Genomic DNA, 14,458 nt, shown 5'->3' on the forward strand with positions numbered 1-14,458 from the left:
CCCAGGCTAGCCGTGCTGCTTTTCACGGCTTTTTAAAACAATTGTTTCATGAGAAACATAGATTTTTTGAAAAGTTTGACACAAAAAAAACGAAATTCTTCAAAAACTAATAGATTTTCACTTAACGCGTTTTTTAAGGCTAGACGCGGCCGGCCTCGGCTAGCCGCGGCTTTTCACGGCTTTCACATAAAAGCCGGGGCCGGCCGCCAATTTGCACAGCCTTGGTAGGAAGTATTTTTTCTCATCGGAATTTAGGCTTACTTTTAGGTTGATTATAAACAACGGATGCCTCCAAACAGAAATTCCTAACACATGACCCTCCAAATCAAAGATGTAATTACTATGATAGAATGACCACATTATCTGTCATATTGAGCCAATTTATCTCGATTCCTGTACAAAGTATCAAAAAGTTGTCAACAAATAAAATATGTTTCATATTATGATAAATATTTTATTAGTTGGCAACTTTACAATATCTTTCACAGGAACTGAGATATATGGACTCAAACTTGACAGTGTGAGGGCCCTTCTATTAAAGCGTTTACGATATATCTCTACCGGACCAATCTATTTTTAAAACACCTACACTTTTCAACGTTATAGGAAATTTTTCAAAATCCCAGATAACAATTATTATTGTGGGGAGGTTATAATGTAATTTTCTAGAGAAAATACTTGTTTTTTTCACAAGACTCTTCCTGGAAAAAATCATATTCAACAAGACCGAAAAAAAACAATTCTCAGGCCTACATGTTTTTCCCAGATTTTTTTGCAGAATTTTCTGTCAAAACTGTACATTTTGAAACCGAAAAAGCAGCTATTTTTGGACACTTGTTAATAAAAATGTTTACACTCTCGACACGGAATTTTCTCAGATTAGCAAAACTTTGGACCCAAATTCTTCAATGAGGGAGGGGACTTTATTCGTTTGGAGCAAGCGATTCTGCAGTAACAAGTTGGAATATTGGAAATTTAAAAGACCGAAACTTTTGCTTTTGAAATTTCAGAATCTTAGAATCTTAGAATCTTAGAATCTTAGAATCTTAGAATTTTAGAATCTAAGGTCCCAAATTGGAGTCTTCACTACCGTATCCTTAAGTTTCAAGACTCACGTGAATCCGAAAAAAAGGAAAGAATATCCCAAAAAGGGAAATCATGTGAATCAACCAACCAACCAAAAAAAAGTTGATATACTTTTTTCCAAGAAGTGTCTGGAGGTCCATCGAGGTGAAGAAGATCGGTCCCGTGGGAATCTATTCACAAGTCACGTATACGTATACTATGGTCCTAAACTCTCCAAAAAACTTCCGGATACATAATCTGATATGAATAGGGAAGATGGTGAAGGACCAGAGAAAATGCGGTAGCAAAAAAAATACGGGAGAGAAAAATGTGGAAGACAGGATGAAATAAAATTGTAGTTCGAGAAGGAAAAGGGACCGCCGGGGAGATGGAAAAAATGAAGGACGCCAGGGGTTAAAATTTTTTAGTTTTCGAAAAAAATTGGGAAATAATAATATATGTATTGTTAGGTCTTTGAGAAAAAATGGAACCAAAAATTAGGATATTCAGAAATTCCTGAACTCATAAATTCAGAAATTCAGAAACTCTTAAAATTCGGAAATTCAAAAAGCTCGGATCATACTAAATATAAAAATAGCCTGATTTTCATAATTAACTTTTTCACCAATCTTCATTTTGACAAAGAAGCACCGAAAATGCCAAAATTATAATAGCACTGACTGCTATCACCTTTTAAAATCACTTATCTCGCTTGGTTGGAATCGTACGAAAATGTTGTCAACTACAAAATGAAGCTCTATTTTTGTTTAGTGTACTCTGAAATGTTCAGACAAATCAAAAATTTCTGAACTAATTTTTCAGGACTTCAAAGTTGACGACGTATTCTAATAAAAGCCCACCAACACTTTGAGCTCAATTATCTCGGTTTCTGTTAAAGATATCAAAAATTTGCCAACTGATAAAATGTTCATCATATTATCACCATTATTTTATCAGTTAACAGGTTTCTGATGTCTTTCACAGGAATCGAGATAATTCAGCTTAAAGTTGAAAAATGGTGTGACTTCTAGAGAAAATAGGGGTCACTGGAAAAGTCAAAATATTATACATTTTTTGTCCGGCACTGGACATGTTGGCTTTTTTTCAAGAAGAACTAAAATTCAATTTTTCTTTCCTCCTTCATAATTCAACTAGCAGAGTAGTATAGGTCCAAAAAGAACGAAACCCACCCAAGAAAATGAGATAAAACTCATAAAAAAGGACCAAAAAACTAATTTCTGGACCTCGAAAGACACCGAAAACCACCAGAAAAATCTTCTGGATCTTTTTTTTCAAGATCATCCATATTTTATTTTATAACATAACTTTTTTTTCCTGAGGATCTATGAAATGCATTTCCTATTGTTATGGTGTTTTTTTTTCTTTTAGGGTCTTATCTGTCTGGTGGAACATGAATAGATGATTTAGGGACAAAAGATGAGCAATAAAAAATAGAGAAGAAATAGAAAAAAAATGTGGTGAAACCGAGGGAACGAATGAAAAGAAAAGTGACAGATTTTGCACATTTTTTGTGACAATTGTAGGCTAGAAAGAGATGAAAAAAGTGGCAAGAATGTCATAACAAAAGGGTGTGATTTCAGGGATTTTGAGTGACGTGTCAAGTGATTGTAAGCTGTGCTTTTGGTGGGAAGCTCAAAATTTGAAATTCTGGAATTCGTCGAATTTCAGATTTTTAGGATTAAAAAAAAAAACTAAGATTCTAAGATTCTAAGATTCTAAGATTCTAAGATTCTAAGATTCTAAGATTCTAAGATTCTAAGATTCTAAGATTCTAAGATTCTAAGATTCTAAGATTCTAAGATTCTAAGATTCTAAGATTCTAGACCGCCTAAATCAGCTTAAGCGAAGCCGAACTGCAATGATAATTGTGTTTTGAAACTGAAAATCCTTACTATTTTAATTATTTTTTTCCATGACTGCTCCTTAGTTTTCCAAAGAAATTGAACTAAAAGGAAATGATCAACTTCCTTTTTTGGCGCAGAAAGCTTTTCGAAAAATTTACAGCGTCACATGTCTGGAAAAAATTAATAAAGGAGTCTATTCAGAAGATTTCTTTGAAAAAAGTTTTTAAAAAAATGGAGCAGTGGAAGAGAAACACCGATGGCCCTGGCCGATGGTCCCACAACGAAAACTATCATAAAATAAAAAATTCTTAACTTCCGGATTTAAACGTTCTCAGTATTTTTTTTTTTGGCTTGTTTAGAGGAAAAATACGAAAATGAATTCTGAAACTGAAAATATTTTTCATATTACGGTAGTTCTCGTTGTGGGTCCTTCTCTTTCTTCTAAAGCACAAAATACATAAAATCAGAACGTACTCTGAAAAATACAGAATTCGTTGGATCCAAAACACAAAAACCGCACGTTTCTTTATACTTTGAAGCTCTGAATAAATGGAATTCCAATTCGGAATACCGGAAACAATCAGAAACAAACAAAAACCACACAGAGAAAAAAAACGAATCGGGCAGAGCCAAAAAAACTCCATTTGAGTCGTCTTCTCTGGTCGTTTAACAAAGTTTTCTTCCCTTTTTCCGACCTGAATGAAGTCCTGAGCAGGTCTGCCTAATTTAGAGCACACACAGAAGCTCTAATGAGTAAAAACGGAGGGTTATAGAAGACGTCACTGGTGGGGAAAGCGCCTGAAAAGGGAGATTGTGCTTGGGCAGCCCCTTCTTTCATTGATACTAATTTCATTAGTTTTGTTCGCTTCTCCTTATGACCACTCATCGATTAGTTTTATTTGCAGCATTTTTTTTCAGAAAATTGAATTTGACCCATTTCTTGCCTTCTGAAAATCTATAATTTCTCATTTGCTTTTTGCTTTTTGCTTTCTTTTAATTCAAAAATTTTACTTTCGCGGTGTTTTCCTCGGGGTACGGTATACCAAGTGTCGTAGTATGTTGCGCCTGCGGTCGCATCGGTGTTTGCACAGTCAGTGTGTTGGAATTTTTCAGAACTTTTCTTTTCCGGATTTTCAGCTTAATTTCAGGACACTTGAGATTTAAAAAAAAATCTAAAAATAGGAAAACTAGTTAAATATAAATTTTACAGTTTAAAAATGTCAAACGACTGGGGAAACGACTGGAATACGGACCAATGGAACACCGGATACTCGCAACCGCAACAACAGCCTGCAGCTCCAGCTCCAGTAGCTCAAGATAATAATTTTGGGTATATTTTGCATTTTTAAAAAGAGATTTTGATAATAAAAATTTTTAGTGGCGGCTACTACTCACAACAAAGCTCGGGATTCGATAACAGCGGGTACGGACAACAGCCTCCCAGTCAAAATCAATACGGACAACCTCAACAACAGCAGCAACAGAATTATGGGTATTCACAGAATAATGGTTAGTTGAAATTTAAAATTTGAAAGAAAAAATGAAAAATTGGTTCCAGGAGGTTTTGGAAATTTCCAACCACAACATCTCATGTCGGATCCGATGTTGAACGCTGCGAAGCAGTTTGGAGGCCAATTTGCCGAGCAGCAGAAAGAAAAGGTTGGAATTTCCGTGAAAATTTCCTTGAAAATGAAAAAAAAAGTTTTCAGCTAACAAAATATTTGGGAACCTTCAACTTAAAGTACTACTTCGCTGTTGACAATGCCTACGTTGGCAAGAAGCTTGGCATATTGTTCTTCCCATTTTTCCACAAAGATTGGTCTCTGAAATTCGCCGGATCCTCCGACCCGGCGCCCGCCAGAGAAGACGTCAACGCGCCGGACCTCTACATCCCTCTAATGTCATTTTTGACATATGTCCTCGTTTCTGGATTTGTTTTGGGTACCCAAGGACGATTTTCGCCGGAAATATTGGGGATTCTGACGTCGAACGCTCTGATTTGGGTGATTCTGGAGAATATCGTGATTTTCATCTCGAAATACATTTTGAACATCTCGCAAGCGTTGTCGGTATGGCACTCGTTGGCCTACAGTACGTACAAATTTGCACAGTGAGTTTTTTATTCAAAAAGTGAGGAAAAATCTATAAAAATGGTGGAAATGGTTGTCAGACCGTCAGACCTGGTCAGTGAAGCTGATAGTGTTGGGGTATTGTTCGCCTAGTGGGAATGTCCTGAAAAAAACAATTTCATGGCCGAGTTTGGAATTCTAGGCCCTAGAATCTAGGTCATCACAGCCCACTCACCGACACCTTAGCAGTAGCAGGTCTCATTACATTCGAACTTTCCGCAGGACTAGGTTTTTTTGTATTACAAAATAATGCATCTCTGTAATCCCGTATAAACAACAAAAACAACAAAGAATCCAATGGTGGATAGATGGAAATGCTCATCACCACAAAATGCCCGATTTCTCCCATATAGACGCCGGCCATGCTTCCAGAGATCATAACAGCTGGAGGGACATATACGGATGCCAGAGGGACTACAGCCTGAATCACGATAGCCCTTAGAAGTTGCATTTGCGTCCTATAGAGATTCTTGGATAACTGAGCCAATCGGAGCAGCTTCATGTTATTTCGATAAGTCTGAATTCCGCAGACAAGAGAAATTCCGTAGAACAGGATCTGAAAATTTTAGGCTGAAAATTTTAAGGCTGAAATGAACTTGTTTTTCTGATGCCTATAATTAAATGGTGACACATTCCGATTTCAAATTCTAGACTGACTAGTGAGCAATAACTAGACAGTTTACCTGAAACGCTACAAGTCCAATGAACGAACCCATCGCCCACCACTCGACATCACCGGCTTTGTGAAATGGAGTTGTGTTGATGTGCTGAAATTTTGAAAATTATCTGAAAATCCTCACGAGAACTTACATTACACAAAGGGCCGACATATGGCTTGTCAGTGAGGTCGAATTGCTCGATTAGGGTCGTTGAAACGCTGAAAATCGAGATTTGAAGTGTTAGAGGCGCGCCAGTCTCACTTAAAATACGCAGTTTTCTCTGTTGTTGGACCCATCCAATAATAAACGCAAAAGCACCAGATAACGAAGGGCAAGGCGCAATAAAGGGTGAGCAATATCAGACCGAACCCCTTGAAATGATGAGTAAGGTGTTGTTGACAAGAGGAGACGTATCGATAAATGAAATTCAAAGAGAGAAATGAGGAACTCGCAATGAAGCAACCACAGTAGATAACTGGAATTAATTACTTAATAAGAATCCAATTTAAATAATAGACTGCCCAGGTCCCTGAAACGGCAAATCTGGGCCATTTTTTTTCCAATAATATGCAGAATCAGATAGAAGCAAAGAAAACAGTTTGAAAAGGCAGAATCTGGAAAGATCGCTTCTCGTCTATTTCTGGAAACTTCTGGAATGTTCTCGAATCTTTTTTTTTAATTCTCGCCAAAACTGAAAACCCTGGAGAATCAGCGGTTTTTTCGGGAGAAAAATTGATTTTCTTCTTCGATTTTTTGCAAAATTTTTAGACCTTTTTAGGTTTTTCAGCTATTTTCGATAGTTCTTTTTTGATTTTTCCGAATTTTTTGTCGGAAATTTGACAGGATGGTGTTAGCGGAGATTACTGTAGATTACTGTAGAAAACCTTCTATGTTGGGAGGTTTTTTTTTTGCAAACACAATCACGTCGAAAACCTACAAATGAAAATTCGATTTCTATAGTAATCTACAGTAATCTTCACGAAAACGGTTCCATCGAATTTCAGATTTAAAAAACCGGAAAAATCGAGAAAGAATCATTGAAAAAAACTTTTAAAAAAACTAAGAAGGCCTAAAAATTGTGAAAAAAGTCGAAGAAAAAATGAATTTGTCTCTCGAGAAAATCGCTAATTTTTCGGAGTTTTCAGTTTTGGCTGAAATTTAAATTTTCGAGATTTTGCCAATTTTTTCTGAATTTTTTCTTTGTCTCTATATGAATCTACATACTTTCTACACTGTGTATATCAGTAGGTCTATACCGCTCGTTTCAGGGCCTCAAGTGCCCTCAGGAACCTCAGAAAGGCCTCAGAAAAGTCAATGACTGCCTCAGCTAAAAATGACTTACTCTGCACAAAATGAGAAACCGAGTAGCCCAAATCGAAAAGCCGATTCTCGGAATAAAACACATAACCATTGCCATTGACATCCATCACGGCATACGGTTGAACAAGCCAATCAACAATAGCAAATAGAAATGCATAAAAGCAATATATCCGCAAAAAGTTCTTATATCCTCCAAACTCCTTTCTGGACCGTTTCTCGATTAGCACAAAAAGTGTGATGGTCGCCCAAATGGCAATGAGGAATGAGAACCAGCCGAAGATGTGGGTTATGGTGGACCAGGTGGAGTAGTGATGATGGGACATTTAAATGGGACTAGGTTGAATGGATTGGATAGGTTAGATAAGATGGTTAGGAATATAGAAATTTGGCTCAGACCTTGAAAGAGGAGGAGCTACTCAGTTCATAATTATACCCCTTTAAATTAAGGGCCTTAATTGCCTCGTGTCTTTGTGAATAACTGGGGAACTTGGCGGACCGAGGAGCGTGATTTGTAGGAGGAAGTCACAGAATGATGTCTGCCATTTTTTTATAATTGCAGATTAGAAAAGGGCGGGATTAAAGTTCGAAAAATAAATTGAGTGCTGATGTTTCGGTTGAAAATGAACTATGGTATATGGTAAAATTAATGTAGGGGTTTTTAGTACAAAAACCTATTTTTCAGTTGATTTTCAGCCATTTTCAAGTATTTGGAGCTCGGCTGTCAAGTTTCCGATCACTTTTCAAAATTGCCCGAAATCAACTGAAAAATGGGCCTCCGCGAGTTACAGTACTACCAAACGTGCACAGTCTATATTAGGCTAAAATTTCCAGCGAATTTTAGTCTATGCTTAAGCTTTAATCACCCATAAAACATGTAATTTTTTTCAGTATGATCGTCTGCCTCCTTCTCTTCATGGTCGGCGACAAAACCTTCTATTACTGTGCACTCGCCTACAGTTCACTTGTCCTTGTGCTCTTCTTGGTGAGTTTTTTGAAGTAAAGCTTTCATTCGGCCCGGAAATCTATCCGACCTTCCGAAATAGAAACCTAAATTTTAAAATTTTCAGCTACGATCAGTATCTCACTTCATGTTCGACACCGCTGGATCCTATGGATCTGATGAGGGACGGAAAAGAAAATTAATACTCGTGGCGTTCGTTGTTATCACTCAACCGTTGATTATGTGGTGGTTAACGAGGTAGGTACTGCATCCCCGATTAAGTTATGACTAACTTGTCCAGTTTGTACTAATCAAAATTTTAACATCTAAACTAAATTTGATGCCTAGAGGTGGCCTAGATTTCGCAAATGGAAAAAGAACGAAGTTTCTAGGCCACTTGGAAGCCGAGATACAGTGATTTGAAGTTCATGAGGCTAGAGACGCAGACGACGAGACACACTGCGTCTTTGATCCTCCGAACTTAATTTTCGCGTATCGTAAAACCTGTATTAGAAGGGCGTTCTATTTTTCCAAGGTTCCTCCGGAGGGCCCTTCTATAAGAGGGACCCTTCTATTACAGGTTTTGCGGTATCTCAGCTTCTAGGAAATCTAGGAATTTGGTTTTTTTTTTGTGAAATAAAAATTTTCATTTGAATTTTAAAGTCAAATCCCACAATTCACCTAACCCCCCCCCCCCCCCCGCACTGTCCCATGTCCTATTTTTTTCACCGTTTCAGCACACAAATCCAATCGACAGCTCCTCGAATGGTGGTGGGTCACGAGTGGTTGGAGACAAATATCAATGGATAATCTATGTGTTTTCGTGTTTTTTTTCTCTCAAAATGTGTATAACTTTTCTTATTCAATATCAAAATTCTAATCGATTAATCAATTTTGTCCGGTTCGTTTTCTGTATGTCCGTTTTTTGACGAAAAATTCAGCTCATTTTCTCTAGCAAATGCCCACCCAAAACTTGGAGGTCATTTATCTCATTTCCTGTGAAAGATATCAATGATCTTTCAACTGGTAAAACACTCCTGGTATGATGATAAGCAATTCATCAGTTGACAGATTTTTGGCATCTCTTACAGAAATCGAGATAAATTGGCTCAAATTTTGAGCCTCAAAGTTGACGGTTTCGGTAGCCCTTCTATTAGAGAGAATACGGTAGTTCGACCCCCAAAAATTTCCAATTTTCTTTCTCTAGCGTGGCCAGCAACTACGACTACGATAAGTTCGGTTTGGCTCAACTGGCACTATCGAAAATGAGCGGAGGATCTGGCTCCAAAGCCAAACAATTCATGACCAACGACGGTGACATCGATTATGAGGCGCTCTTAAAAATGCCGAAAGAGGATTTTGATGGAATGTAGATTTATTTTAAGAGTTCTTGCCCCTTTTTTCTGTGAAATGTTCCGAATTTTTTATCAATTTATCAGTGCCTTCTTGTGTGTAAAATTGGTTTTTAAGATATATAATTTATTTTTCCATATTTTAGAGATTTTATGAATTTGCTGTGCTTTTTTTTATTCGAAAAGTTCAAGATACAGGGGAGAACATATCGTAGAGGTTTTGAGGTAGAGCGTACAAATTGAGCAGATTCTTGATTTCCATGTACTCGTGGAAGCGGTGAGAGGCTCGCTGAAAAATGATTTTGGAGATAAAATTTTAAAAAAATTGGAAAAGCCGAAAATTCGAGAGTGTGCGGAGCTTATGGTCACTAGCAAAAAACTGAAAGGAGCATAAATTTTTCGGCCAATTCTATCTACTTTTCGACGAATTTCTTCGATTTTTTAATTGTTTTTGTTGTTTTCATGCGTTTTTAGCGATTTTTCAGATTTTTTTCCAAAAAATGGTGAAAATCGATGAAATTCGTCGAAAAATCGAGCGAAATAGGCGAGAAATCTTTAAAGGCACATTTAAAGGATCATGCTTGTTTTGTGATTATTTTCTGGCCTATTTTCTTCGATTTTTAGATTAAATTTCATCGATTTTTCGTTATTTCTAATGCGATGTTTTGCGATTTTCGCGTTTTTTTAAAATACTATTAATCGATGAAATTCATCGGAAAATCGAGAAATTTTTTCATTGTTTTTATGCGACTTTTTTTTGTGATTTTTTGTTTTTTTTCCAGCGATTTTGAGCGAAGTTTCAAATACTTTTCGAATTTTTAACAGAAAATGGTTTTTAAATCTAAAAATTCGACAAATCTCATGAAAACAATGAAAAATGTTCAAAAAACAATGAAATATCCGATGAATTTCGTGAGATTTCAAAAAATGATGAGGAAATTATAAAAAAATCGATGAAATTTGTCAAAAAAAAATCCGAAATCATTAAATCAATACAAATTATTGAAAAACCGATGAAATTGCTTGGGCGAAGGTCCTACAACGACAACTACCGTAGTCTGAAAATATGTTTGTTTTCCAGATTTTTTTTCTCGTTCTTCACTGCTTTTCGACGATGTTTCTGTTATTTTTCCCTGAAAAATCAACTTAAAACGTGCGAACATCGAGATAATCTGAACAATAAAAATATGTTTAGGTTACTGTAGTTGTCGATGTGGGATCGTCGGCTAGCTTTTTTTGGACTAGAACAATACCTGAATAGATGGCAAAATGGACAAAATCGTTCCCAGGCGCAATGCGACATCATCATAAACATTCATCGATTGATAATAGAATAGCAAATCGCGAATCACGGCATTCCTCATCTGAAACGCTTCCTCTTGAGCATTCTGTCGATCGACGTCTGCTTCAAGATCAGATTCCCATAAAATGATGGCGGAAAGAGCAAGAAACTCATAAATATCCACATTTTCAGAATGCAATGGATGAGTGATACAGGTTCTGAGCACTTTGAATTGTTGCGCGAACATTGAAATTGTCTCTTTTTGCGAGAATTTTTGATGGTTGGAGGTGAAGTAGGATTCGAGATGTTCCAAATCGATGTAGTCGCCGGAAGGGATTAGCATTACGTCTTGCTTGTCTGGAAGAACATTGGTTATCATTGTCACCAAGGTTTCCTGAAATTGCCGCCGGTCGAGGTCAATTATCTCGATTCCTATGAAAGATATCAGAATTATCTCAACTGATAAAATATTTGTGATATTATGATGAAGGTTTCGTTAGCAGATTACTTTTTGATAGTTGATACAGGAAATAAGATAATTGAGCTCAAAATTGACGTTTTTCAAACTGTATCATTTTCTAGTACTTGTCAAGTTCTACCATGTCTATTTTAGTTGGCCCAAAAAACTATGACCTGAAAAAATCTAGGCCATGACCTAAAAAAAATCTAGGTCATGACCTAAAATTAAAAACCTAGGTCACGACCTAAAAATTGAAATCTAGGTCATGACCTAAAAAATTGGAATCTAGGTCATGACCTAAAAATTTGAATCTAGGTCACGACCTAAAAATTGAAATCTAGGTCATGACCTAAAAAATTTGAATCTAGGCCATGACCTAAAAAAATCTAGGTTATGACCTAAAAAAATCTAGGTTATGACCTAAAAAAATCTAGGTTATGACCTAAAAAAAATCTAGGTCATGAACTGAACAAATCTAGGTCATGACCTAAACAAATCTAGGCCATGACCCCAGGCCCCCAAGGACCGAGGCTTATGGCGCCAGGCCCCTAATTCCCCGGGTCACCTTTGTGGACCCCCGAGTAAGGGAGAACTGATTTTTGTCTCCAGTTCATTCTCCCTTTATAGTAATTTTCCTCACAGGTCAATGTCAGGTCAATGGGCCACGCGAGTCCCCAAATTGTGTAATTTAAAATTTTCATTTTTTGAAGTTTGTTGAAATTTTTGGAATTCCTTAAAATATGCTCCCTTTGAGCCGATTTATCTCGGTTCTTGTGAAAGCTATCAAAAAAATGTCAACTAATAAAATTTTTATCATAATATGTTGAACATTTTTTCAGTTGATCCCTTTCTGATATCTTTCGCAGGAAACGAGATATATGGGCTCAAAGCCCCCGCCATTTTTTCGAAATAACAAAATCCGACTCACTCGACGTATGCCCATTGAAAGAGTTCTCCAAAAGTGTGAATGGCAAGAAGAAATTCTTAAAAAGAGATCGTTTTGTATCCGGAAAGAATTCCGAATACTCTGGAAACGCTTCGCAAAGAAATCGATAAACGATTGTCATTTCTTTGAGATACACATTTTGAAGCTCACTGAAGCATATTGGACGGGAGGGTTGATTCTGGAATAGTATTTGGTAGAACTTCGATCTCATATATCTCATTTTCTGCGAAAGGTGTAAAAAAGTTGTCAACTAATAAAATCTTTATCAGTTGACAAAATTTTCATATCTTTCACAAGAAACGAGATATCTGAGCTCAAAGTTGACAGGGTCATTCTAGTAGAGAGTCTACCCATGGCCGGCCGCTGCCGCGATTTGCACAGCCTAGACTTTCTTAGAATTATCACATTTCCCAAACTAACCTCTGTCCTTTTATGAACTTCCTTTCTGACCACCAACAATTGCTCATACGCTCTTCTCATCGTATCCAAAACCTGATCTCCTCGACTCGAATAACTCTCTGACACACTTCGTAACCCATCTCGTTTTCCCAGTTGATCACGCTTTTGTTGGACAGCTAAATCCCATTTTTTGCATATTCTGATGCTGATGACTCGCCTACCTGATCGCTTCATTCCAACATCAATGCATTTCTCATAGCGACACGAGCGACACATGTTGCGAACGTCTGGAAATACCGTACTTGGAAACGGGCCCATTTCTTTTTGAAATCAATATTTTTAGACCAACTAAATAAGATATAAAGTTGAGGAGTACTACAAAATGATACAACTTGGAAAACTGTATCTTGTCTATGAACACAGTTACAAGCCTTAAAGCTGTGACCGCGTAGCTCTGACGGTTTTTGGTTTGTATCTTTGTTCATAGACCAGATACAGGTATCTGGGTTGTATCATTTTGTGGTGCTAGTCGAGTTCTATCATACTTAATTCAGTTTATCGGAAAAGATTCATCCTAAAAGGAACTATAGGATGACCCGTTTTTCAAGTATTATGAATACAATTGAAATGGTAAAAAAATTACTTGATAGAATAAAACATTGATTGTTTTTGGGACACTCGTGGATCTTGTTCAATTGGACAGTACGACGGAAAAATGCGGCGCAGGCTCTGAAAAAATTTTAGTTTTGGAAGAAAAATCTAGAAAAATCTAGAAAATCTATAAACCTGCACGCCGGTGCTCCAAAATGATGGCCATCTGCCACTTCACAGCAAATCAAACAGTATTGGGGAGGAGCGCTGGTTCCTTCGAATCCACTGACTAAATTGGACATTTTTCTGAAATTTTCTGTGTTATAGACCGCGAAATAATCTGTGCCCAGGTTACGGTATGGAGTAGTCAACTAACAAAATGTTACTAATATTATGCTAAACATTTTACTTGTTGACTAATTTTTGATATCTTATACAAAAAATGAGATATATTGGCTCAAAGTTGACGGTATGGTACGTTCACTAGGACTTCAATTATCTCCGCATGTAATTTAAAAAAAACCCGTTATCTTTTTTTTTATTTCTTACAAAAGCCACTATTAGAAAAAAAAGTCTAAAATAACAAAGATCGGAGAAAAAGAAGAGAATTTCTCAAGAATTCATCTGGTTTATATAGAAAATTTGATGATGTAGTCTCCGTAGTTTTCGTATACTTCCTCATATTCGTCAAAAGTGACTTTGTGACGGAGACTGGGTTTTGTGACCAGGAACAACAGAAATGAAAAACAGGAATAACAGAATTAGGATGTCATTGTTTGGATATGAATGAATGGAAGTCACCGTAAACACTCTAATAAAGGGTCCCCCGAACTTTCAACTTTGAGCCAATTTATCTCGGTTCCTATCAGAGATATCAAAAAGTTGTCAACTAATACGTTGTTTATCATAATATCAGCAAGATTTTATCAGTTGACAAATTTTTGATATCTCTTAAATGAGCCGAGATAATTGAGCTCAAACTAGACAGTGTGGGAGCCCTTCTTAAGGTATTTTGAGTTTTGAGAATTAGCTAATTTTTCTATTGGATAGGAAATTCAAGTTAGATTTTGCAAGTACAAAATGAAACCAGCTAGAGAACGCATCCTAAAAATAACAATTGTCACTGATGGAGTGAAAAATCGCATTCATTATATCACATGTCCCCAGTCGTCATATGGTCTCTATCACTATCACTACTTGTTTCCCTGATAACATCAATGATCACTTAAGGCAGACCAACGGTACAGAGATTATTAGTCAAAAGGTCTGGTGCTCTATTAGAGTACGGAAAAATAGCCAAGTTTTTTGGATTACCGTAATTGCTCTAACAGAAGCCAATCCAAATTTTCAACTTTGAGCTCAATTATCACGATTTCTGTCAAAGACATCAAAAAGTGGTTAATTAGCGAACGATTTTTAAAGAGATGATAAAAATTTTGTCAGTTGATAA

At 36.6% G+C, this 14,458-nt stretch overlaps 3 protein-coding genes across 3 annotated transcripts; 1 reads left to right on the top strand and 2 right to left on the bottom strand.

Annotated features, from left to right (window-relative positions):
• Window positions 1-4,147: 4,147 nt before the first annotated feature.
• Cbr-yif-1 lies at window positions 4,148-9,351 on the top strand (the record flags this gene model as incomplete). The annotated part of the gene is made up of 7 exons (XM_002637922.1): window positions 4,148-4,260; window positions 4,309-4,439; window positions 4,489-4,589; window positions 4,640-5,040; window positions 7,927-8,020; window positions 8,106-8,236; window positions 9,186-9,351. The coding sequence occupies 7 exons, from the start codon at window positions 4,148-4,150 to the stop codon at window positions 9,349-9,351; spliced, it is 1,137 nt and encodes a 378-aa protein (XP_002637968.1).
• Window positions 5,220-7,361, bottom strand: Cbr-str-118 (the record flags this gene model as incomplete). Its single annotated transcript, XM_002637923.1, has 5 exons — window positions 5,220-5,615; window positions 5,743-5,826; window positions 5,870-5,936; window positions 5,980-6,193; window positions 7,061-7,361. The coding sequence occupies 5 exons, from the start codon at window positions 7,359-7,361 to the stop codon at window positions 5,220-5,222; spliced, it is 1,062 nt and encodes a 353-aa protein (XP_002637969.1).
• Window positions 9,352-9,517: 166 nt separating the features above from the next.
• Cbr-nhr-53 lies at window positions 9,518-13,310 on the bottom strand (the record flags this gene model as incomplete). Its single annotated transcript, XM_045238194.1, has 8 exons — window positions 9,518-9,619; window positions 10,024-10,080; window positions 10,584-10,969; window positions 12,001-12,196; window positions 12,439-12,593; window positions 12,639-12,704; window positions 13,061-13,146; window positions 13,204-13,310. 8 exons carry the CDS (start codon window positions 13,308-13,310, stop codon window positions 9,518-9,520), a joined length of 1,155 nt encoding a protein of 384 aa, XP_045092767.1.
• Window positions 13,311-14,458: the final 1,148 nt, after the last annotated feature.

This window comes from Caenorhabditis briggsae (genome assembly GCF_000004555.2).
Source record: "Caenorhabditis briggsae complete genome, chrV, whole genome shotgun sequence".
In the NCBI taxonomy this organism is placed as follows: domain Eukaryota; kingdom Metazoa; phylum Nematoda; class Chromadorea; order Rhabditida; family Rhabditidae; genus Caenorhabditis; species Caenorhabditis briggsae.